Source organism: Neomonachus schauinslandi, chromosome 8 (assembly GCF_002201575.2).
Source record: "Neomonachus schauinslandi chromosome 8, ASM220157v2, whole genome shotgun sequence".
NCBI lineage: Eukaryota > Metazoa > Chordata > Mammalia > Carnivora > Phocidae > Neomonachus > Neomonachus schauinslandi.
Genome location: NC_058410.1, coordinates 114,166,067 through 114,191,270, shown reverse-complemented (window position 1 = coordinate 114,191,270; position 25,204 = coordinate 114,166,067). Strand labels below are relative to the sequence as shown.

At 59.2% G+C, this 25,204-nt stretch overlaps 1 protein-coding gene across 1 annotated transcript; it reads right to left on the bottom strand.

The window, feature by feature from the left end:
* Positions 1–3,300: 3,300 nt before the first annotated feature.
* TEAD3 (TEA domain transcription factor 3) lies at positions 3,301–24,841 on the bottom strand. The gene is made up of 14 exons (XM_021684664.2): positions 24,421–24,841; positions 15,131–15,382; positions 14,200–14,313; positions 13,310–13,374; positions 9,467–9,529; positions 8,399–8,410; positions 7,668–7,805; positions 7,522–7,571; positions 6,873–6,934; positions 5,948–6,051; positions 5,634–5,807; positions 5,289–5,429; positions 5,058–5,210; positions 3,301–4,877 (listed from the first exon to the last, which is right to left on the bottom strand). Exons 2-14 carry the CDS (start codon positions 15,135–15,137, stop codon positions 4,764–4,766), a joined length of 1,197 nt encoding a protein of 398 aa, XP_021540339.1. The 5' UTR covers positions 15,138–15,382; positions 24,421–24,841; the 3' UTR covers positions 3,301–4,763.
* Between the last annotated feature and the right edge of the window lie 363 nt (positions 24,842–25,204).

Below are 25,204 nucleotides of genomic sequence, written 5' to 3'. Positions count from 1 at the left end.
TAGCAAATGGGTAGAATCAGGCTGTGGAAGCTTAGGCCGTCTGCTCTCCAGGTAGGTAGGCTCTGCCCTCTTCCTGACCTGAGGCAATTCCCTGTTGCAGGGGGGCGGGGGGGGTGTTTTTGTTTTCTTTAGATTTTATTTGAGAAGGAGCAGGGGGAGAGGGAGAAGAAGACTCCCCACTGAGCAGGGAGGCTGATGCAGGGATCCCTGGGATTGTGACCCGAGCCAAAGGCAGACCGAGCCACCCAGGTGCCTCTTCCCTGTTGGGAGTTCTTGCCTCCAGCACCTATTACTGGGAAGTTGGGTTTTGGTATGGGAAACCTATGATTTGATTTTAAGTTAGTAACTTCGTAATTTTGCTTAAAGGTAAAATGGTTACAACCTAATCTTGGAATGAGTCTTGAGTTTGGGTTCCAGGGTTAATAGGTGTAGTTTGCTCCTTCCTCTGCTCTATTAAAGCGTTAGAAAGGAGTGATAAAATACCTATGCTTGTCAGACAATGTTCCAGACAGGGAGGGAAAAAAGCTGGCATATAAAACTAGTTGGGACCCAATTTTATTGAAAGGAGAAAATTTATGCAGAGTAAAAGTGATTGGAAGTTTCCATATCAGAATGTTGGCCATGCTTAACTCAGAAAAATGATTGGGATTTTCTGAAGTTCTATGATCTTTGTAATCAGAAGAAAAACTAAGGCAAAAGGGTATTTTGAGGACTAAGTGTAATCAGAAATGGCATCTGTCCAGCCTCACAGTGTGTGCTCTCAGGCTGAGAGCCACGAGGCAGAAGCCTCAAGTCCTCAAAGTTCGCTAAGCTGGGCCCCAGCTGCATGGCTAGCAGCCAATCCTGAGGGCCTCGGTGGGCAGGGGGTCTGAGCCTGAGACCGGAGAGACGTTTCTGTTCCACCAGTGGCCGCGCTGTCCCGACTAGCTGTGGAGCGAAGGGTTTTAAAGGCGGTTTCTCACTTCCCATGTCTGCTCAACTGTTTAGTGGGTGCAAGAAGGCCACCCCGTGATTGCCTGTGGGCAGAACCCCTCCCACTCCCTGAGTTTGAATTCCAGTTCTCCATTCAGGAGGCCTGTGAGCCTGTTGAGTATTCTCAAAACAGTTTCCTCACCTGAAAGCACAGATGACGGCACCTAAGACAGTAGGACCACATTCAAAGCGTTAACGTGTTTTGTGCGGTGCCAGGCTCTAAGTGCTCAAACAGCAGTTGTGAAATGGCAATCACGTGTGGCTATAGACAGACGGGTTCCAGCCCCGGCACACAAATATCTGCTTGTCTGGCTCAGTTGGGTTTAGGTGCTGAGGAATGGGGAGAAGAAGGTGGCTTCAAAATTAGTCACACCTTCGTTTGAAATGAGCCAAGGATTAAACATTTTTTAATAGTTTTGGAAACTCGAGGGGAGGGCAAGGGGGCGTTTTAGAAATACTTGGGAACTTGAGTCTTCCTGGATTATTGATTTGAGTCACGTGGATTTAAATCAGACCCATTCTATCAAGCCTTACGCCCTGGGGTGGGAGTCCTTAAAAACCCACTATATTAAGCAAATGCTGACTCCCTGCTTTCTGCTGGGGTGTGGGGAATCCGCAGAGCCCAGTGCCCGCTCTCCCAAGGCCCACAGCACCACAAGAAAGAGGAGTAGGCAGGAGAAGGGAAAGCAAAGGGAAAACGTGTGGAGGCCGACTGATTCCACTGTGAAGTTGGCTGTTAAACCAAGTCCCAGCCTCTGGGATGATTAGTCTAAGGCTTAGTGTGCACCTGCGTTAGGATTCAGAGTTCAGCTATCTGGAGAGCCCCAGTTCTCAGGCATTTGTGCTACAGGGAAATAAAGAGCCCCCGTGAAACCTCAGAATGGTGCCTAGGCCTTGAGTGTGGCGTTGACCACCAAAATGGCATTCCTCCCTCTTCCCTGGGAACATCAGAACAGGCACAGGGCAGGAAAGACAGAACTACAGTCCTGGTCTTTGAGGTCCAGCCATCTTGGCCCTTCCTTAGAGCTTGCCACAGAACCCAGAGCAGGGGAGAGCCACTTCCAGGAGGGCCCTAGGCTTTGGGCTCACAAGATTTACCTTCTTATTCTGGTTCCTTCCTTACTTTGGGACCTTGAAACTACTCATCACCGACCTCTAGCTCTGTTACATTGGGGAGGGGGGGCAGTAGCGGGGCAGGGCGGAGTGGGGTCGGGAGACAAGCTAGGAGGCCAGCCATATTTCACTTGAGTTTTCTGCATGAGACCTACGTGATTCTAAAAGAAATTACCTGAAGGCTGTTTACTCCGGGAGAGTGAAGGCAACAACGCACGGGATGATGCCTCAAGCACCCAACAGACTGAATTACCTGTTAGCCCAGAGATTGGATTTTGCATCCAGCCTTAGGCCTGGCACACGGTGGGTCTTTCATAAACCACTTTCTGATGCAGGACCCCCACCCACCTGCCTGGGGCTCCAGGCACCGTCCCCATCCTGCAAGTGACAGCCTGGGGTCCATCCAATGTTGTGGACTAAGACAAAAGGCTACCTGATTTAAATTGTCGACCATGTGCATGGACTTGGGAGTCGGGCTGACCAGATTCAAATCTTGGTGTAGCCAGTGACTGGCTCGGTGAAGAGAACATTTAACTTCAGTCTGTCTCCCCACCTGCAAACTTGGATCAATGATCTAGAAGACAGTAGATTCTAGAGTAGGGTTGCCAGATGTAGCAAATGAAAATACAGGACGCTCATTTAAATCTGAACTTCAGACAGACAACGCAGGTCCCCTCCCCCTCCTGTGGTCCCTGTGGTATGTGCACAAGCCGGCTCAGAGAGGAGAGCAGGGCTCTCCCAGGCAGACAAGAACAGGTTGGAATCTGGCTTCCCCTCCTAGCAGCCATCCCCTTGGGAGAACACTCATCCTCCTTGAGGCTCTCTTCTCTGCTCTCAGGATAGGACAGTGAGAACCAGTAGCAGCCATCATGAAGACTGGGGAGCTAGGAGGGGCTCCGTGTCAGTAGTTGTGTGACCTTGGGCAAGTCACTTCAAAGAGACAATTTAACAACTGAACCTAGGCCAGCACTGGGCACATTTCAGCACTCAACTCACGGCAGGAAGGGGTCAGAGAAAGGGAGTGTGCAAACTTTTATGGGATCTTTGAATCATACCTATTTTGAGTGTGGGTATGGTGTGGGCCCCCCCCAGCAGAGATGGGGGAGGGTGGGGTGACACATCAGGACCTAACCTAGCGGGAGGACCCACACAAAGCTAATCCAGCCCAGAGAGGTAGGTCTGCCACACGCTAGTCACACAACTAACCCACAAATAACTTTAATTTTTTTTTTTTTTTTTGGAGCAGGAGCCGGGCCTTGAGGACCCCTGCCCCAGCCCCGCGCCACGTTTATGATATAACCCATCACAGCTGGACTTAAAAAATACACAAAAAAATATAATATACATTATAAAACCTAGGTTGGGTTTGGAAGTGGCCTGAGCAATATGCAAACTGTGAGGACCTTCAGGAAGCTCAGGGGCGGGCGGTGTACGGAAGGGAAGGGGCACAGTACTTCATATGAAACTCGTCAATGCCCAGAGGTGGCTGGTAGACAGGCCAAGCTGGCTGAGGGCTCTGGCTGTTGGGGAGGAGCAGCAGGGGAAGGGTGAACCTTCAGTCCCAGAACTGGCTCTGGGGAGCTGCTACTCCAGGCCTGGGAGACTGGAGGTGGAGAGAAACGTAAGGGACTGGTGCCCACCGAGGGCTCACCAAACCCAAGTGTTGGGCATTTGAAAACATCAAATCCTTCTGCTACCCCTTGTCCCTGGGACACTGGTCTGCCCAGAGGCTGGGACTCCCATCTTCCTACTTGACCCTCTAAGCTATTTTGGAGCCTGACCCTGGGGGCCTTCTCCTGTCAGGAAGGTGCTGAGGGGCTCAGGACCCGGATGTGGGCCGGAGCAGCTTGGAGGAGGTCGGCACAGGGGCTCCCGAGGCCCTGGCTGCACTGTGGGCTGACAGAGGGCACCTAACAGGTGCCAAGCACCTGCTGCTCCTCTTTTCCTGCCTGGTCAGAAGCAGCTGCTCCCCTGGGAGGAGGCCCCCAACCTGGCTGGCCCCAGCCCCCAGTACAGACCGTCTCTCCCACCCCCTGCGGCTGGCCCCCCACTCCAGGGAGGCAGTGTATACCTGGGCTCTGGGGACAGGCAGCCCCGGATGAGAATTCCAACTCCGCCCCCCTTGCTGGGTCCCTCGACTTCTCGGAGTTTCAGCCCATCATGAGACACCAAGACCCACGCTTGCCTTGCCCGGTCTGAGAACGGCGCCAGGCACACAGAGGGCCTAGCACCAGGCCTGGCACACCACAGGTGCAAGAAAGTGGGGGCCCCTCTCTCTCCTTCTCACCCTAACCCCAACTCGACACTCTCCTTCCTGGGGCCTCTGCACTCTCACCTCCTCGATCTCCATTCTACCCTCCCCTGCTGGCCACACATGCCTGAGCCCGAAGGGGTCGGATCCGCTCACTGGAGGCTGGGCAGAGCTGGGTGATGGTTCAGCGTCCGGGGCAGGCTGCCCCACCACGGAGCCCTCCTCTTCTCCCACAATTAAAGCGCAGAACAGTGGCAGGGAGTGTGTGTGCTGGGGGTAGGTGGGGAGGCCTCCTGGGTCCTGGGCCTGAGGCCTGGCAGGCAGGTGAGTCCTCAATCCAGACCTCCGGGGGGCGGGGGGGAGGGGCCAGGCAGGTGTGTGGAAAAGATGCTTGTCCTGGATCCTGGTGCTGGGGGCCGACGGTGGCCTAGTCTTTGACGAGCTTGTAGACATGGTGCTGGGCCCCATGCTCGCTGGTGGAGACTTCAAAGACGAAAGCAATGACAAGCAGGGTCTCCTGGGAGTCCCGGCTCGTGACCACCTGGGGACCAGGTAGGAGGATGCAAGGGGTTAGGCAGCACAGGGCCACGGGAGGGCGGTGGGGCAGGGGCTGAGAAGACCCTTCTTCTTTCTGGACAGCAGTCTCCTCACCTGAGCCATGGGGCTGGCCACCCCCACTTTGAGGCCCCGTGCCCCCCATGTGCCCTGCTGCCCCCCCCACCTGCAGGATGGTGAAGTTCTCCAGGACGCTGTTCATCATGTACTTCTCCGGCAGGTGCTTCAGCTTGTGGATGAAGTTGATCATGTACTCGCACATGGGGGAGCGGTGGATGCGGTACACGAAGCGCCCGTTCTCCAGCCTGGCATACTCCGTCTGCGCACAGCCGCGGGGAAGGTGTCACCCCCACGTGCCTGCTCCTGGCCCCTCCTGCCACCCTGGGCCCCCACTCACCTCTACCTTCTCCACCACCTGCTTGCCAAAGGAGCACACCTTGGTGGAGACGCTGATGGTCATGCTATCTGCCGAGCTGTACTGAGAGCTGACCCCATAGAAGGCTCCAGGGCCCTCCTGGATGGTGCTGTTGAGGTCGGCCTGGAGCGGGGGGTGAGCCAGGGTGGCCTCAGGTGCGGGCAGAGGCCAGGGGGAGGCTTCCCGCCGCGCCACGTCCGTGTTTAGCCCCAGGACCCATCCCCAGCACCCTGCCCACGGGCCATAGGGTCCCCGGTGGGCGGGGTGGGCCCAGGTGCGCTGCGCATGCTGGGGATGGGGTTGTTGGAAGCACAGAGGGCAGCTCACCCAGAACTTGACAAGGAAGAAGGCGTTCGGGGGCCCCTTCTCATAGAGTTCCTTCAGTCCACCCTTCTTCTCAGGGAACTTGTCGTAGATCTGACGCACGTCGACGGCCTCCAGCGGCGGGTCTGAGAAGGCGGGGTTCGTCTGGCCGATGTGCACAAATAGGTGTTTGCTGTACTGTGGGGAGGGCCCAGTACGGGGTCAGGGGAGCACTCAGGACACGACTGCCCCAGGGCTTCCCACACCCAGGCCCCTGAGCCGAGGCCCTGAACCACAGGCTCGCGCAAACCCTCACCCCCCACCGCCAGGCACGTTACCGTGTCAGGGTCTCGCTGCACCTCCATGAAGGCTGAATACTCGAGGAGCCGCAGCCGGGAGGAGGCGATGGTGCGGTCCTGCCACACGGGCACAGAGGCAGTAGCTGGGGGGAGCGGGGTCAGGGGCTCGTAACCTGGGAGGGCGAGATGGACCCTCATCTGCATGGGCGTGTGCGCATGCTTACGTACGGAGCTGCCCCCCCCAGCTGCACTGAGCCACTGGGCAAACTAGAAAATGGCGCCCCTTTCGGGGAGGAACACAGGCTGGATTTTGAGCCCTCTGCCACACCTCCTTGTACAGTGTGCAACCTGCACAACTGTGCACGGTGGGCCCAATAGCATACATGGGGGGTGGTGGTTTATATGTCACTATTAATGTGTGTCCAAACAGAAAATGCAGATGAGTAAAAAGGGAAAAATAGTAATTATCCCGAATCCCAATACCTAGACAGAGTGATACTCTGTTAAGATTTTGGTGTATTTCTTTTTTTTTTTTTTTAAGATTTTATTTATTTATTTGAGAGAGAGAATGAGATAGAGAGAAAGAGCATGAGAGGTGGGGAAGGTCAGAGGGAGAAGCAGACTCCCTGCTGAGCAGGGAGCCTGATGCAGGACTCGATCCCAGGACTCCAGAATCAGGACCTGAGCCGAAGGCAGTCGCTTAACCAACTGAGCCACCCAGGTGCCCTTTGGTGTATTTCCATAGACGAATTTTACAAATATATATCAATGTAGTATCTTCATTGGTGTGTACAACACTGTGAAAGGTAAGGGGCCTGTTCGTGGCCTTCCCAATCCCCTACAGATGCCACACACTTCTCTCTCCCAAACACAGGCACAGCCTTGGGCGCCCGCTCTTCTGAGCAGTGGTGCAGGTGTGGAGGGGCGGAGGGGCGGCGGCGGCGGTCTCGTGTGGGGAACTTACTGCTGAGCGTGGGCGGCAGGGGCGGCTGGATGGGGTAGGCTGGCTGTGCAAAGGGCTTGATGCTGCGGACAGGAGCACAGCCTGGTTAGAGGGTCACCACCCCCCAGCCCCACCTTCCACCTGGTCCCGTCACCTGGGAGTGTCATCTGGTCTCGGAGCCACCCCGCCTTTCTGCAAAGGCCCAGAAATGCACGCCTGCAAGCTAACTCACCCGCTTTGGGTTTTCTCCACATTTGAGCTTTTATGAAACCCTGCTGCATCTCACAACTGAGGTGCACGCTTAATGTGGCCTTTCAACCCCACCCTGAGAGCTGCTCATTAAACTGAGGGTGTGTCTGCGGATGCAAGTCCTCTCAGGACCCAGGGAACCGAGCAGCCTCGACTCCCCCACGTGCTGACTCGGAGACCCACCGACAGCGACGGAGGGAGAAGTAACCGAAGGGCGGCCGGACGGACAAGTGGATGAGGAGGCTGATGAATGAACAAACAAGTGAATGGAAAGACAGACGCGTGGCTCTCTTACTGGTGCTCTCCATCCTCTAGTTCTGAATTAAAACTTGGCTCAGCTGTTGCTGGCACCCGGCTCATAGGGGGAGTCCCAGCGGCCGCCAGGGCCCAGGGTGGGAGAGGGCTGGACCTCGATACTCACTCCTGAGAGGGTCCAGGCTGCTGTCCCAGGAGAGGGGGGCTGCTCCAGAACTGCAGGGAGGGGACAAAGCCCGGCGGCCCCTCAGCATCCACCACCCCGCCACCGCCCAGCCCCGAAGGCACTCCCTCACCTCAGCGCCCCCATACCCGTGAGGAAGTGGAGAAAACGCCTTGGGGCAGAGGGGAGGGCGGGCTGAATTTGTTCTGTAGGACGCTGGCGGAGACGATCTGGGCGGAGGACATGGATGCCATGCTCTGGAGGGCTTTGTCCTTGGAGACCTGGTCCTGGGGAGGGGAGAGGCCGCGTGGGGACGGGCCAGGTCAGAGACCGGGCGGGGGCTTGCCTCGCCTCGGGGCCCCTCCAGGCCCTCGGGGCTCTGTTGTGTGGGCTCGGGAGAGTCTCAGCCCCTGCCTGGGCCTGTCTCCTAAGAGGACCTCACTCCTCTGAGTCCGGTCCACGGTAAGAAATTATTTTATTTTATTCCATAACCCAGTATATACCTGAGCACTTCCCCTCATGTTGTCTGGCATGCACTCTCCTATTTCCTAGTCTGTTTCATCAGTGGTTCTCAAAGTATGGTCCGTGGACCAATGGCACCACCATCACTGGAAGCTTATTAGAAATGCAAAATCTCGGGCCCCAGCCCAGACCTACTGATTCAGAAACTCTGGGGGTGAAGCCCAGTAATCTGTCTTCACCAGCCCTCCCGGCGATTCTGATGCATGCTCAAGTTTGAGAACCACTACATCTCATTTTTAAACAATGTCGGTTGCCAACCTATTAAATTAATTTCACAATTCATAATTTGGAAATCCTGTGTTAGATGTTCTCCCCCTCCCACATCGTCCCCCAGGGGAGGGAGGGGCAGGCTACTTACCAGGTTCATGGCCTGTGAAGGAGAGGGAAGGTAGATTAGAAGAGGCACACGTGAGGTCCACGCAGGGTGGGGACACGCCCCCTCACCCCCCTCCACTCAACGGCCACCTGGCTCTCAGGTCTGAGGAACCCAGGGGAGCTCAGAGGCAGCTGTGGACGCTCCCCCAACCCCACTGCTACCCAGGGGGAGGAGGGCTTGCTAGCTGGGGGTGCCCTGCAAAGGGCAGGATGAGGGAGGGCAGGCTGGAGACCTAGAGGGTGGACCATGCTGTCGCCCCTGGGGTCTGTCCGCGTCCTCTGGAGCTGTGATATAGGCACAAGGGCCCGGAGCGGGAGGCCCAGTCTGCTGCGCAGCCGGGAAGCAGGTAGAAAACATGGCCTACAGGGGCCCTGAGCCCCATGCTCTGAGAGCCTCAGCTGCGGAGCAGCCAGGATTGGGCGTCCAGTGCAAGGGACAGCCAGGCCCACCACCATAAGTCTGCCAGCCGATGCGCCCATGTCTCCTCCCTGCCCATCTGAAGGCCCCGTGCAATTAACAAGCAGCAATCAGGAGGAAGGAGAAAAAGGAAAAGGAAGAAGAAGAGAGGTGGGCCCTAGTGGCCCCCAGATGGTCTTCCTCTCCCTCACTGTAGGGCTGGCTGTCCCCCTGGGCTTCTGCTTAGTCTACAGGGGCTGTGGCCCTCTGTAGCCCGAAGTGGCCTTTGGGCTTCATGCTGCTCTTTGTGTTTGAGACACCCTCCACCCCACCACAGCCCTTCAGCCACCTCTCTGCCCTGCGCTCAGAAAACAGCAGGGCCAGGCCAAGTGGCAGGGGACTCCCTACCTTCAGCTTGGACTGAATCTCTCGAGATTTCCGCCTGGCTAGAACCTGCAAGTGGCTAGAGACCTGTAGAAAGAGAGAGAAAGAGAGAAAAAGAGCAGAAAGGGCAGAAGAGGCAAGAACAGAGCTTCAGCCAGAAAAGAGGCACAGTGGGGCCAAAGAGGTGGCCGCGGCAGAGGCCTGAGCCGTGCAGAGAGCGGTGGAGGCGCCGAGGAGGGACTGGAGGCCCTAGTCAGGCGCCCAACGTACCTTGATGCCAACCTGGTACTCCCGCACCTTCTTCCGAGCTAGAACCTGTATGTGGCTGGACACCTAGGGGCCGCCCCGTGCCCCGCCAGAGAGGAAAACACAGACAGTGAGGAGGCACAGCATGGGGTGGCCATGGACAAGGAGCATCCCAGCCCTCGTCTCTGGGAACAAATGGAAGCAAGGGGGACCTATGGGGCCCTTGTGAACAGACACCCCTGAGCCCTGCCAATTCTCTGCTCTCTTCTTGGTCCTATTTTGATCAAGAGCCTACAGTAGCCTTTGGTACCACCATGTACAGTTGTATAGGTTGTTCACTGCACAAGAGGATCTAACCTGGTAAGGGCTAAAATCCAGCCCAAGCTCTGCTGCTCAAGTTATGTGCCCTGGTACTGGGCTGCTTCTAACCCAGAGGAAGGGTATCTTTTTATTTTTCCAAAATGGGTGACTTTTCCCTCACTGATATCCTCAGAAGAGACACCGTTTTCTTGCCTTTTTTTTTTTTTTAAAGATTTCTTTATTTATTCAAGTAATCTCTACACCTCATGTGGGGCTCGAACTCACAACCCCGAGATTAAGAGTCGCATGCTCGGGGTGCCTGGGTGGCTTAAGCGTCTGCCTTCGGCACAGGTCATGATCTCAGGCCCCTGGGATTGGGCTCCTTGCTTAGCAGATAGCCTGCTTCTCCTTCTTCTTCTGTCTGCCGCTCCCCTTGCTTGTGCTCTCGCTCTCACTACCTCTCTCTCTCTCTCTGTGTCAAATAAATAAATAAATAAAATCTTAAAAAAAAAAAGAGAGAGTCGCATGCTCTAGTGACTGAGCCAGCCAGGCGCCAGAGACACTTTTCTCTGATTGGCATCACCAATGGCCATAATGCTCGTGCTGGCCATCAGAGCATACATCGGGGCCATGTCCTCTACGAAAGCGCTCCCCGCACCACTGCCTGAGTCCTCATGTCACCCCAATAGCTTGCCAGCCTATCAGACCAGGCCTGGCCCTGTTCCTGTTCTGCTCATTCAGCTTCTTCACCCAACATGCCTTCCTTCTCCCTGGACTAATATATGGCAGGAGACACACACACACACACACAAGGTAGGTGCTCTTAATAGCAGTTCTTCTCCAGCACATTGTCAAAGGTCTGACCCTTAAGCCTCAGAGAACCTAAATGTCCCTATTTTCCCCACGAAACAGGAGGGGACACATGGTTCCCCGAGGCTGCTTCACACTCATGATCCACAATGGCTGTGGGCTTTCTCTGCAAGTTGTTTTTATCCCCACACAGTTTCTTTTTCTTTTTAATCATAGACCGAAAGTTACTGTGTATGTGATGCCCCGGGGCCCCCTGCTAGTTGGTTAGGACCCAGGTGGATGTGCCCCATACCGTCTCATCGGGCACCAGAATCAGACGTCTGTCCAGCAAGATTACCCATCACTGCATATCATGACAAGCAGTGACATTTATTGAGTAGCTATGATTTTACATGTACCTCCTCTGACCCTTACTAAGAAGTCAGTACTAACATTATCCCCCAAGTTACAGATGATGAAACCAGCACACAGAGAAGTTAAGCAGTTTATCCAAGGTCACACAGCTGGGGGCTGGAGCTGGGATTTGAACCTAGGTGGCCTGACTCCCGAGCCTACTTGCTCCACCACCAAGCTACGCTCCCAGGATTCTTCTGACCCTTAGCACAGAGGACCACTGCCAAATGGTCAAGTCTGTGACAGCTGAAAGTCACATGGGACTTAATCCTAATGTAATATTGAGCTGTTTTTCCAGTACGGAGGCATCACACTTGCTACTATTGCTGTACGTATCTGTAAAACCCCTAACACTGCATTTTTTTTAACCAAAAGTAAAATAGAAACCCTTGCCTGTCATCTGGTTGCTCTTTGCAACACATAAAGACATGCTTTGCCCTCACAAACATAGGATGGGTCTATCTTGTCTTACTACCTACCTACCTATCTAATTTTTCTTAAGGCTTTATTTTTTTAATAAGCTCTACACCCAATGTGGGGCTCAAACTCACGACCCTTAGATCAAGAGTCGTCCACTTTACCAACTGAGCCGGCCGGGCGCCCTGGCTTTCTGTTTATTAAGACGTAGTAATAATCACAATAGCAGTGGTACATTCTTCTATAGCGCTTAGCTAATTTAATGGCCGAGGACCAGAAGCTGAGGGGCAAAGCACCCCTTGCCCACAAGTAGGGGTGAGGGTATTTGTACCTGGGGGTTTGATTCATCAGCCCTCCTCCTACAGTCCCAGGCACCAGGGAACAGGGCCCGTCTGTGGGGTTCCCCTGGGTAGCCCCAGTGCCTAGCACACAGTCGTAGCTCAAGAATTCGCTCACTGCGGGGCGCCTGGGCGGCTCAGTCGTTAAGCGTCTGCCTTCGGCTCAGGCCATGATCCCAGGGTCCTGGGATTCAGCCCCGCAACGGGCTCCCTGCTCTGCAGGAAGCCTGCTTCTCCCTCTCCCACTCCCCCTGCTTGTGTTCCCACTCTCCCTATCTCTCTTTCTGTCCAACAAACAAGTAAATAAATAGAATTCGCTCACTGAATAAACCTGTCCCACATAAACTGGCCCCGGGAGAGAGGTTCATAAATGCCTGAGCAAATGGGGGAGGCTCCTGCTCCCACAGAGGGGGTGGACTCGGAACGTGCCTTTGAGACGGCGGAATGGGGCATGGCGCCTCTGTCATCCGCACACATGGGGATCTGGGGAGGTGGGTGCAAGGTCCAAACCCCAGCAGACAGGGAGGCTGGGAGAGCCGAGGATCAGAGGCGGCTTCCAGTCCTCCGGTCTCTGCGCCCAGCCTGCCTCTCTCTGGGGCACCCCGCACGTCAGCCACCCCAACCAGCCCCCTTTCTGGGTTCCCTCCCGGGACCGGAAGCCACCCAGTCATCTCTCCATGCCCCCACTGCCGCTGGGGACCTCCGTCCCTGCCTCTGCCCGGCCCTCCCTCATCCATGGCCCAGCTGCTCCAGGGCCAACATTCCTCGACAGATGCCACCCGCCACTCCCTGTTCTAGTCCCTTCCATGGCACCCAGCTGCCCCGAGGGGAAACCTGTCCCTCAGGCCTCCGGCCAACCTCTCTCCCTGTCCTCAGCTCTTCCCACCCCTCTCTCCAGCCCCCACACTGCTGACAGATGGCTCTTTCCTGCCCAGTGGGTTCAATCCTGGATCCACCACCTAGCAGCCGAGTGACCTTGAGGAAGTTACTTAACTTCCCCCTGCCTCCATGTTTTCATCTGGAAGATGGAGATAATTATTAGACCTACCTCCCGAAGTTGCTGTGAGGAATACACGGATTCATAGAACGTAAGCCCCGTGTGGGTTCCCAGGGATTCTATGTATATCCGACTTCCTCAAGAACTTCTCCCCTTTTCCCTGCCGGGCTAAACCCCGAATTCCTCCTTAAAAATGCATCTTGGGTGTTACCTCCTCCAGAAAGGCTTGGCAGCCCCTTCCCCCCTTGCCCTGCCGGGTCCAGCTTCAACCCCTGGCCGACAGCACACACTCACCCTCGGCTGGGCCACGCCGCCCTGCTCTGCCCTCGTGGGTCATTGCCACCGGCTGGTCGGGGCGCCACTTCGGGCCGTGACCACACCAGGCTGCAGCTGCCCCACGGGGCTCATCTCTGGTCACTGAACCCAAGGCCCCGGGCGGGGTGGTGGCTGGTCGCAAAGGGCAGTGCCCCTTTCTCTACGACCGCGGGAAGAGCAGCCCGGGGAGCGTGCGGTCCCTCGGGAGAGGAAGGGGGACAGGGAGGGGCTGAAGGGGGCAGCTGAGGGAGCACGCGCGCGTGGGCAGATGGCATGGAGCACGCATCCTCTCCCCACCTGTTTTCTTGTCCGAGTCTTCCCGGTCCTCAATTTAATGTAGCGTGCAATCAACTCATTTCGACCTGGAGTGGGGTGAGAGAAGGGTGAAGAGTTGGCCAAGGGGGGCAGCTGGTGGCTGCAGACCCCCCACCCCTAGCTGCGAAACATACAGGCCTCTCCCCCAACCCTGCTCTTCTGCCCCCTCTTCACCCCAAGGGGCACACGCAGGCAGGCAAGGGGTGGCGGGGAGCCCCAGGACCCGGGGGCCTGCTGGTTGGGGGAGGTGTGAGTAGGGGGCAGCAGGGTGGGAGGGGACAAGGTCAGGGGGCCCAACAGGTTTCCCTGCACACAGATGGGGGCAGGTGTGGCCACGGGGCAGCAGGGCAGCTGGACCGCTCACCCCTACCCCACTCCTAGCCCCACTCCTAGCCCTGGCAGCACCTCCTTCCTCCCCATGCGTGACGCCTGTTCCAAATCTTTAAGTGTAAGTATTCGTGTGTGAGCGAGGCCTGCCGCGGGTGGCACCCGGCCCCGCACACGTCCCCATGGGAGTCTGGAAGGTGGCTTCCTATCCTAGCTGTCCTTGCCATAAGGGGAGACCCTGGACAAGTCCCCTCCCTTCTCTGGCGAAATGGGCAGGAAGGACCCAGTGGTCTCCAGCACACCCCCCACACGGACGGCCTGTGTTGGGATGTCCTCAAGCCCATCACTGTGTCCCTGAGCCTGTCACCCCCATGTCCCAGGTTACCAGTGTCTCTCCTGCCCTGTGAGATGCTGACAGATGCTGAGCCAGCACCTTTATCCCCCCAGTCCAGGCCCCCAGCCCCACAACCCCACAACCTCCCCGGAAGGGCCACATTCTCCGGATTCCTCTTCCACCCCACTCCCTCCGCCATGTCTAAACATACCCTGTGGGGCTGCCCCCGGCCATCTGGGAGGTAGCCGTGGGGGAAGCACCCTGGGACATCTGCCCGCCCCGTGCGCGAGGGGGCTCCGGCCGAGGGGTGGGCGTGGCACGGTGGCTGGGGACAGGGGACACGGCAGCCCTTACCACTTGGCCCAGCTGTCTCCTTCCCGCACCCCGCCATGGTACTGGCCGCTGGGATGGGACGGGCCGAGGGCCTGCCTCACTCAGCCATAGGCTGTCAGGGAGGGTTGGAGGGAGCTGGAAAGGAGCCAGGCCCAGAAGGGTTGAGTTATCCCAAAAATGCAGCTCTGGGAGAGCCCTCTCAGGGCTGGACAAGAGGGGGACACTCCCTTCTGGGGGCAGGAGATGGGCAAGGTGGCAGAGAGCGGGCCAGGAGAGCAGGAGAGACTTGGGGGGGGGGGGGGGGGTTGAAGGGTCTGAGGAATGGAGTCCCCATGTCTCTCCAGCCCCCTTCCTAACACAGGCCCTTGTCACAGTGCGGCCTCCCCCCCCATACCCATGCACTGGACGGAACTCGCCAGTAGGACACCCCGGGTCTCACCCCTCGGGCTTCCCCACATGTAGGGGGGACCCTCTCCCAGGCCTGGCCTGGAGCACCCGGCACTGACCCAGTTTCCTGTGTCCACTGAGTCACCCTGAAACCCGCAGGCCAGCAGGGGGAAAGAGGTGGAGCAGACGGCGGTGTCGAGGTGTGGGCCCCAATCTGGTGGAGGGGGCAAGCCTGGCTTGTTTATGAGGAGGATCCAGACACACAGGCTCACACGCCCAGACTCGCCCGTGGCGGGCTGGCGGGCTCGCAGGACTTCGCCAAACCGGTTGGGTGAGGGGGCAGAGAGCGGGGGGGCGGGGCCCGGGAGGGCCAGGCCGCCTCCCCCAGTCCATCCAGTGTCCCCGTGTCTCCCCACACGCACCGTACATCTTGCCCTCATCTGACAGGATGATCTTGCGGCGGCCGCAGGGCGGGTAGATGGCCAGGGCCTCCTGGAAGCTCTGCTCGATGTCGGGGCTCCACACGCCCTCTGCGTCGTTGTCCAGCCCCTTGTCCAGGCCCTCGGGCCCGTCCTCCCGGGCCTCCCCGGGGCTGCTGCTGGCATTCCAGCTGCTGGACGCTATCGTGCTGGTTGCTCTGGGCTCTGGGCCTGAGCCCACTGGGCAGCCGGGGCCTGCGGGGCAGGCACAGACGGGTTAGGGCCAGGGCTCTCCTAGACGGGAGCCGTCTCCCACCAGGAGGCAGGGGCTGGGGGGGAGGAGGGGGTATACTTACTCAGTGCTGTGCAGCCTTAAATGAGCTACCTCACCTCTCTGAGCTTCAGTCCCATAAAATGAGGGAAAAGGTCTCCTTGAGGTCGTGAGGGTTAAAATTAAATGAGATCACGACAAAGCACCAACCACAATGCCTGGCTCGTAACACTCAAGACATAGGACCGGTGGTGATCAGTAACAACAATAACACCTCATATCTACAAGGCACTTTTGTGGGCGAAAAGCATGTTCATACTCACTTAATCCTCAAAACTAAGGCAAGGAGGGCGAGGAGTGATACCCATTATTCAGATGGGACACTGAGGCTCGCAGTCATGCGGCGATGAGAAGAGGAGGGGGCCTGCTGGGTGTTTCTGCAGCTCTTCCTCCTGCCATCGGCAGCCCCCAACTGGGGACCCTCACCCTCCTCGTTCTCCCCTCAGCCTCAGCGCAACCTTGCTGAAGACCCGCTGTGGGAGGGAAAGGGCCCTGGACCTAGGAAGGGGGTGGTTTTGACTTCCCTAAAAGGTAACTCCCAGGAGCCCGGCCAAAGAACCTAAACAGGGGGCAGGGACCGCCCCAGGAATCGCAAGGAGGGAATGATGCTGGTTGGCAAGGGAGCAGCTGAGAAGGTGCCTGGCCCACAGCCTTGCTCAACCCCACCGGCTCCTCCATCCCACTTCCTGTTCCTGCACCTCCTGGCCCCACAGCGGCCCGTAAACCACCCACACGCCTGCCCCTGCCCTGGCCCACATCGCAGATGGGCCAGGACTCTGTAAACTCTGAGTTCCCTGCACACGCCAGGCTGGGTTATTACCTGAGACCACACCCGGCAGTCCCCGCAACACACACAGCTCCAAGGCTCACCCCCAACCCCCTTCAGCTTCAGACTCTGCATGCCCAATGTCCAGGGAGCCTCGGAGCCCAAGATGGCTAGATCCAGAGACTTTGCTCCGGTCTGCAGGGAAAGCTGGGGTGGGGTAGGGGGTAGGTAGGGTGGAGGGGGTGGGAGACCCCTCTGAAGCTGGGGAAGGGAATTCTTTGCCCTCAGACAAGAATTCCAGGCCCTGCCAAATGGGTAGGGGCCCTCTGTGTGGGGCCACCTGTTTGTCTGGGGAGGCTTGAAGAGGGTCGCTAGTGGCATGGGATGGGGAGGGCCGAGGGGGCCCAAACGTCAGATGGAAACAGAGTTAAGGCTATTACTCTAAAGAGAGCACCTGCCATATGGCAGGCCCTGTTCTGGGATTTTGTACACGTTGACTCATTTAATCCTCACAATAACCTATGCGGTAGAGACTATTATTAGTCTCACTTTATAGATGAGGAAACCAGAGAACAGAGAGGTTAAGCAACTTGTCAGACACACAGCTCGGAAGGGCTAGAGCCGGGTTCAGAGCCTGGCAATCTGGCTTCAGGCTCCTAACCCAGGGGATGAAGCTGAGAAGCCTCACCACCTGCAGCGAGAAAGGAGGCCCAGCTGTTATGGCAACTACCCTGAGCCCGCCCAGTGGGGGTCCAGCCCAGGGGCCTCCCCTCAAGCCCAAGTGGCTGGAGCAGCTTCAAGGACCCCCACAGGGCTGTCGCCCTCGCCCTGAGGCCTCCAAGACCACGAAGAATAGCTCTCCACACCAGAGGGCAGCCCAGGCGAGGGGAAGCCGTGCTCCTGACCAGGGAAAAGGGGCCACACTCCTCTACTCCCAGCCCACTCTCCCCCCCAGGAAGCTGTAGCCCCATCCCCTCCTCAACTCCTGAGGCCAAGTTCTTGGAATACAGATGTGAGGGGGCAGAGACTCTGGGGGCCCAGTGGCTCCCATATTGAGGTAGTTGAGATGCAGGGCCTCCCCCGAGATCTGATACTGCCCCAGGCTGTCAGAGGGGAGGCAGAAGAGGGGCTACGGTGCTCTAAGACCCCTCCCAACAGAGTCCTCAACCCATGTCCCCCCCCAATCCTTTCCTGAGGCCTCCCTCAGAGCAGCAGGGGCCTGGCGCATGGGGGGCCCTGGCAGCCCCAGACTTTTCAAAGCAACTTCCCGGCCTCCCCCAAGTCCCTGCCCGCCTCCCCTCTTCCAGGCGGTGGCCCCCCCCCTTCTCGGGGTGATGTCAGCCCCGCCCCGCCCCCCGCAGGAGCACTGTGGCCAAATATGGCGAACGCAGCAGTGCTTGGGAGCTGGGACAGACTGGGGGGGCGGGGCGGCGGCCCCAGGCTGGGACCGCTGGCAGCTGGGGAGGGGGAGGGGAGCCCAGGGGGCAGCTGCAAGGACGAGTCAAGGAGACTAGTGGGACCACCGTCCCTTCCCCTGGCCCGTAGGCACATGCAAGACTCACTTTCTAGGAACACCCCTGCGGGCAGAGGCACCAGCACAGGGGCCCACAGGTGACCCCGCCACCCCACACAGCCATGCACAGGAGCCCACGTGTGCAGGTATGCCCTGTGGGTGCCCGGATGAGAACTTTCGTACCCCGGGGCCCAGGCGCCCCCGCGGGCAGCGGCACCAGGCAGGGGGCTGAGCGGGGGTCCCTGTCCCACTGTGGCGCTCAGGAGTTGGTGCTGGCTGCTCTGGTCTTCCAGTTACTGCTGTGGGACGACCGAGACTGGTGCGCGCCCACCCTCTTCTCCTTAGACCCTCACACCACGGGGGACCCAGCGTGGGGGCCGCGGGCTCTTTAGACAGCTGCCGGCTGGCCTGCGCGAATGCGGGGCTCGGGCAACCCCAGCCCGGGGAGGGCGTCATCCTCGCTGTCCAGAGCCTCTGCCGCCGAGAGGGGTGCCGGGAGGAGGACCCAAGTGAGGGGCGAGGGGGTGGAGCCTGGGGTGGGGTGGAGAGAGGGGGACAGACCCTGACAGGCAGATAGGAAAACAGACAAGGGAGACAGGAGAGTCCCAGAGAAGAAGAGACAAAGCCCCCACAAAGCCTTGGAGTGAGACCCAGAGAAGGAGAGAACCAGAGAGAGGCAGGCCGACAGAACAGGGAGAGTGCGAGAATGAGAGAGAGAAAGAGAAAGAGAGAGAGAGAGTTGGATCCAGAGACGGTTGGGGCAGGAATCATGACTGACAGACCCAGACAGACAGAGACCAAGATCCGGAGAGATGGAGGCACACAGCTGAGGGAGGGGGGTAAAAGGGGCAGGAAGGGGGAAGATCAATAAAGTCAGACAGAGTCAGGCGGAGGGGGGGGGCGGTGAGAGAGCAAGAGACAGAGAGAGAGAGAGGGACAGAGAGAGAGAGAGAGTATGTATGTGCATATGAGCCAACAACAGAGCCCAGAGTTCAGGACAGACTTAGAAGGAAGGGGTGTCAGGGAAGCCACTGCTGGGGGCCGGGGTCAGCCACAACAGGGCCATGTCCAGGACACCCCACTCCTGTCCCATCTGATCCGCCTCTTCGAGACCACCTCCTATCTCCCTCCACAGAGGCCCGTTATTACCACAGGCTGCCCACCCCCGCTGCGGCCCACTCTGCCTCCATCCTCCATCTGACCAGCCATTCCTGCTTCCCCTCTTTGAGGACCCTCAGGCTTCTGAGGTCAGAAGGTGCCTCTGGGTGGTGGCAGGGATGGGAGCTAGGAGGCTGGGTGAGCAGGCTTTGGGGCCCCGGCGGGAGATAAGGGGCCCCTCACTGCCCACTCCCCACCCTGGGGCCAGACTGCTGGAATAACTGGCTGGACAGCTCCGGTGATGGGAGGGTGATGGGAGGGTGATGGGAGGCCAGCACTGGGCAGCTGCACAAGCCCTAGGCCCCCGCCCCCCACACCCAGGCCCCGCAGCCTCCAGACCACCCGGCCCTACACCTCCCTTCCAAGGGACGGGAGGAGACTGGTCTGATGCTTGGGCTCCCCCAGCCCTCTGCCCTGGATGGGGATGCATACAAGGCCAGTCAAGGCAGGTGGGGGTCGTCCCCAAGTCCCCCTGCTACCCTCCCTTCCGTACCAGTCCCACTGGGAGGACAAACTGAGCCCAGTGACCCTCGTGGGTCTAGTGGCCAGCAGCTGCCCACCCCTGCAGGGACCACAGCCCCCCAAGAGCTGTCATGTGGAGCCAGAACACCACTCAAAAGGCAGGAAGATTAGTGAAGTCAGCAGTTGCATCCCAAATCTGCCCCCCCCCAAACCTGGGCTGGGCTGACCCTCTGAGGGGGATGAGGATGGGGAGGGCAGCTGATGAGGGCTAAGGGAACCTCCCCACCCCCTCTGCCTTTCCCTTCTTCCTTCTCACCCGCCCCCACAGCGGGGCCAGCTGTTCTCCAGCTGCCAGAGGCTCCCACCCTAGAAGTAGCCCTGCTCCAGTTGGGACTGGAGAGGGGGCAGGAGGGGGATGGTGTCTGCCTCCAGCATAAGGACCCCCAAGGGACCCTGCCAAGCGGCCACACCCTGCCAGGCTGGGGAGGGAGTACCCTCCTCCCTGGAGCAGGGTAGAGATTTGTTACAGGAGGAAGCAATTTGCAGAGCCCACTAGGAGGGAGGTGGGGAGGCCTCTTCCCCTCTCTCCCGCTTATTAATGTGCTTCCAATTTGGGAATCAGGACTCTCTGCACCCACCCACCCCCACTACTCAGGGCACAGGCTTCCCGGGGATCAGCGGGGGCAGGCCGTCCATAGCTCATCCGCACTGTCTCCCGCCCCCCCCCCACCAGTGTAAGGAGAGTGGGAGGTAGAGTCTCGGAGCCCTCAAACCTCCGCAGAAGGAGAGGGACTTCCCTTCACCCCTACTCTAGGACTCTGTCCTGTCTCATCTTTTTTTTTTTTTTTAACTCGGTAATCTCTGTGCCCAACGTGGGACTTGAACCCACGACCCCGAGATCAAGAGTCGCACACTCCACCGACTGAGCCAGCCAGGCGTCCCCTGTCTCCTCTTGTCCGGCTCCAGCGAAGGCCTGGTGTCCAGCTTGGGGGTGGGGGGTGGGGGGCGGCAGCCAATGGGTAACTTGGTTAGGTGGGTTTCACAGTTGTCCACGGACGCGCCGAGGGTCTTGCCTCAGTGGCTTGTGCCCCGGCCCCTGGTATTATGCGGCACCCGCTGAGCTGCCACCAGTCATTCGGCCAACGCCCCCGCCCCCCACTCCCCCGACTACGAGAGTCACTGTGTCCTCTACAAACACCCAGGCTTCCTCGTGGCCCTCCTCGCTCACACACACACTCCCTTGCCCAGCCACCGTCCCACACACATCCACGGTGACCTGAGTCCCTATCCTGTTCCTTCTTCAACTTTCTATTGTAGTAACACACACATTACATCCAATTTACCATTTTAACCATTTTTAAGTGCATCATTCAGTGGCATTAAGTATTTTCCTTCTTTGTTTTTAACGGTTATCTTTTACACCATCCTCCGCATGGACGCCCCCGGCATCGGGGTCATGGGCCCCCAAATTCGTCACACACGGTCTCCCGAGCATGCCTGGCCCAGCCCTGATGGCTGCCACCCACACTGTCCCCTGGTCTCAGCAACCGCAGAGAGTGCCCACCCACAGCGGCATCTGGGTCACACCCCACAGGTCCCCCGACGTGCGGGGCTGCCTGGGCAGGGCCTGGAGCTCAGGCTTCCCCACTCGGCTTCTCACACAGCTGCTTAGCAGCGTGTCACCGGGCTTGCTCCTCACACGCGCCACATACTGTCCTAGTTTTACACAGTGTCATGTACAGTTGCTCACGCAGCCCATCAGAGTTCCTGCAAACCCGAGGCCACCTCGTGCGCTGTTCACACACACACACGGTATCACGTGTGGTCACACCACAGCACCGTATGTCACGCAGAATGGCACCCGTTCTGCTTCCGACACACAGAGCGTCCAACGATCGCAGTGTCCCTCACAGACGCAGAGCATGTGGATCCCCTCAGAGTCAGACCCAGCCTCAAGCTCCTGGTCTTTCAGAAATCATGTCCCCTGCGATGGCCACTCACACACACAGACCATGTGTAGAGCTTCTTTCACTCACTCACTCACACACACAGAGGACGTCACTCATGGTGGCTCCCACGTACATAGAGCATCGGTCACACACACCGGTGTTCTAAAGTCACGGGCAGTGTCACGGTTGCTCTCCTGTGCAAGTCCAGCCTCACATGCAGTTACACAAACTGGTTTTAGCCGGTTCTGTCACACACGCACCCCCCCCCCACGCAGTGTCACCCACGCAGAATGTCCCACTCTGTTTCTGTCTCACACACGTCCAGCGTCACACACGGTTGCACTCTCATTTCCCTCTATCACTTCCTGTCCTTTCGGGCCTGGCAGGGAGCACAGGAAACAATCAGCACTCTAGGAAACCTCAAGGGCTGAGGCTTTGGGGACCTGTGCAGGGACAGGGATTCTCTGGCCTCCAGCCTCCTGCGGGACCCTGCGAGGACAGGCGAAGTCCGTTCCCCTCTCGGGTCCTCCCCTGAGGGGCAGCACCTCTCCTGCAGACAAGCCCAGGCTGGCACAACACCAGGACAGAGGTGAGGGCAGGGCAAGGCCTTGAGGATGGGGCTGAGTGTGATCTGCTGACCTCTGACCACAGAGGCTCCCGCCATGGCCCCAGGGCTGCCCCAGACGCCCACGGAGACCTGGACCCCACAGCTTCTGCAGCCCCCACGTGGGAAGACGGTGACCTCCTAGCTACCACCACAGAAAGCTGCAGCATTTAGAGCCCTCACGGCTCCCCAGCAACCTGGGGTCTGGCACCCCAGATCCCTTCCCCACTCTCCTCACCGTGGGTGGACCCCTCCACTCCTCATCCCTTCCTGAGGAGGTGGACAGGACTGATAGCTTCGGTTCCCTACCAGCTTCCACACTGAGCCCTTCGGGGGGTCTGCGAGTCAGGCAGAGGGGCAGGCCATCCACGTGAGCTCTCAACACAATTCACCCCGGCCAGCCCTGCCAGACCCCAGGGCCACTGCAGAGGGCAAGTTCCCCGAGCTCCACCTGGCTTCCCTGTCCCTTGACGCCTGTGGCCTGCAACCTTCTCAGCCACTCTCTCCTGCCTTACCTACTCCTCAGTCACCCCCGGGTTCATCCTCACGTTCTTCCCTAGATCACTGATCACCCACTCACCTCTCCAGACCTCACTAGGTTCACAGTCCACAATGGAAGGAGGAAGGCCTACTGACTAGAAGACTGAGACTCCGGAAGGAGCTCAGAGACAAGGGACCCGAGAAGTCATTTATTCTGAGCAAGGAAACTGAGGCCCAAGATGACACAGGTGGTTAAAGGCCCAGCTGGGACCACATCTCTTATTTCTTGACCTCCTCTTTGAGATGACCCCTTCTGGTTCTAATATTTCTTCAACTGGCAGAATACAAAGGGTCCACAATCCTGAGTGCGAGGGTGGGAGCACAGAGACAGACAGACATGGGGACACACACACACACACACACACACACACACACACACACACAGCTCTGTCCTGCCAATCACTGACCATCCTACTGAGCCAGTCCCCAGCCCCAGTGCACTAATTAGCATTAATTATTGTTCCCTCCCTAGGGGGATGGGGGAAGGATCATGAAGTTGAGAATCCCATCAGCTCTTAGCCTCTCCCTGAGGAGGGGGCATCCAGGGCCCCTGAAGTCACCCTCACCAGCCAGCCTGTTCCTAGAACATACATCTGTCCATTCCCTGCCCACAGGGTGAGCAGGGATCCAGAAGACTGCAGAACCATGTCCTGGAATGACACCCTCCTGGGCGAGGGTCTTGGAAAAGGAGCTACAAGAATCTAGAAGGGAGGAGCACACAATCCCCCTAAATGTCCAACTCTGGGGGGACTTTGGATTTCCTCTTTGCCCCAGGCTGCCCCTGACATTCTAGCCAAGGAGATGTCCCGGCTCCCTGCACTGGGGTGAAACATGTATACACAGAACCAGGCCACAGGAGACAGGATACACAGAGCCGCCATGGGTTCCAGCCCCTAGAGCTGTGTCCAGTCCCTACCCCCATCCCCTGCTTTCCTGGACTACAAGTCCAGGCCTGACCTGGTTCTGCCTCTACCTGGAGAGAGAGAAAGCACAGAGGGAGGTGCCCCCTGAGAAGCCCTCCCCCAAGGCCTCACTCCCTCTTGTCCAGAAAGAATCGCTGAGCCCTGGAACAGGGCCACTCTCCCAAAAAGGTGAGAGTGGGGTCTCAGTGACACTGCCCTGGGGCCTGGCTAGTTGAAAACCAGATGCAGACAGGCACTCCTGGCCCTCCCTCCCCAGGCGGGAGTAAAGGGCATGACAGACAATAGTGGTGGTGGTAGTGGTGGGGACAAGCCTCCTTCAAACCCTCTAAAGTCTAAACAAGGGCTCTAAGGAAGTGTAGCGAAAATAAGGCCCCAAAGCCAGCCCTCTCTGGAGCCAGGCTCCTAGAGCCCTGGTCTGGAACTCCGAACCTCCACCCCAACAGGGGCGGCAGAACTGGAAGGAGCTTAAGCCCCTGCCTCTCAGGGGGCACACGCCCGGGGCGCGCAGCTCTGCTCCCAGACACACTCCACAATCCGGCGCAGCCACAGGCACCGCGCGCAGGAGCCGGCCTGGGCGCCGGGAGGCCGGGCCCGAGGCCTGCGTGGAGCTGGGGCCGGGCCGGCTTCGAGAGAGCGCGAGCCGGGAGTCCAAAGGGCGGCGGGGCCCGGGAGTGGGAGTCCCGGGTAGAATCTCCCCGGTGGCAGGGCCCCGAAGCCGTGTGGCCCCCAGACCCCTGCCTCGACACCCCAAACGCGTACGTTGGGACAGGCGATGGCACCGGGGACAATATCCCGGCTCCCCGACCTCCCCCGACCAACTCGTCCGGGTCGCGGGGGGGTGGGGGTGGGAGGGGTGGGCGGGGCTTCCCGGAGAGCTTTCCCCCCCCTTCCCTCTAAACTTCCCGGCACCCAGATCTGGGGCTCAGGCTCAAGCTGGACAATAGCTCGGGGACCCAGCCCCCCTCGAGGCCCCCCCCCCCAATCCAGAACCAGCCAACCAAACCACCTCTCCCAGCAGGGCCTCCTCCCGGCGTCCGCCCGGCTTACCTGGTCCGAGCTCGGGGGGGGCGCTCCGGCCGGGCCGCTCCGCCGGGCCCGAAGGAGCTGAGAGGGGGGCCGGGGAAGGGGGGTCTTGGGGAGGGGGCTGGCCGGAATGTGCGGAATGAGCCGGGCTGGAGCGGGAGGCGCCGGGCGCGGAGGAGGGAGCGAGCGGGACGGAAAGTTTGTGTTGAGGAGCCGGGGCGGGGGGTGGGGGCTGAGGGGAAGGAGGGGGCGGGGCGCGCAGGGGGGCGGGCACCGGCCGGGAGGGGCGGGGCCGCGCGGGGCCGCCCCCAGTCGGCGCTCGGGCTGCCCACCCCGCGGCTTCGCGACCCGCGGCTGCTCCCGGCCTTCCCGCGCCTAGGCGCTCCCCTCCTCGCCTGCCTGTGCCACGCTCCCAACCGCTCCCTGCACGCCCGGCCTTACTCCACCTCCCCAGGACCCCACCGCAATTTGGGGCTCAGGCCTGGGCGGGTCCGAGGGCGGGGCTCCCGCCTAGCCGGCTGGACTCCCGTCGAGGTGCAGCGTCACGAGGAGCCCCGCGGAGCCGGACCGCACGGGCCTTGGGGCTCCCTACCCACACCCCCCCGCCCCTACCCCAGTCCCGAGCCGCCGAGGCGGAGCGCCCTCTCGCGCCCGAGAGCCCGCCCCCAACTCCCGGGGCCCCAGACCCCGCCCCGCCCTGGCGACTGCGCCCGCCCTGCCCGGACCCGGTTTGTCTGGTTCTCCCCGAGAGGCTTGTTTCTCGAATTTCTCCCTTTCCCCTCTTCCCGGACCTCCGGGCCCTCCCTCG

Excerpts from the sequence above, each read along its gene's own strand:
- TEAD3 (XM_021684664.2), bottom strand. Across the intron at positions 5,430-5,633 it reads TCTTCCTTGTCAAGTTCTGG|GCCGACCTCAACAGCACCAT; the intron begins GTGAGCTGCCCT and ends CCCCCGCTCCAG. Across the intron at positions 4,878-5,057 it reads AGAACTTCACCATCCTGCAG|GTGGTCACGAGCCGGGACTC; the intron begins GTGGGGGGGGCA and ends CCTGGTCCCCAG.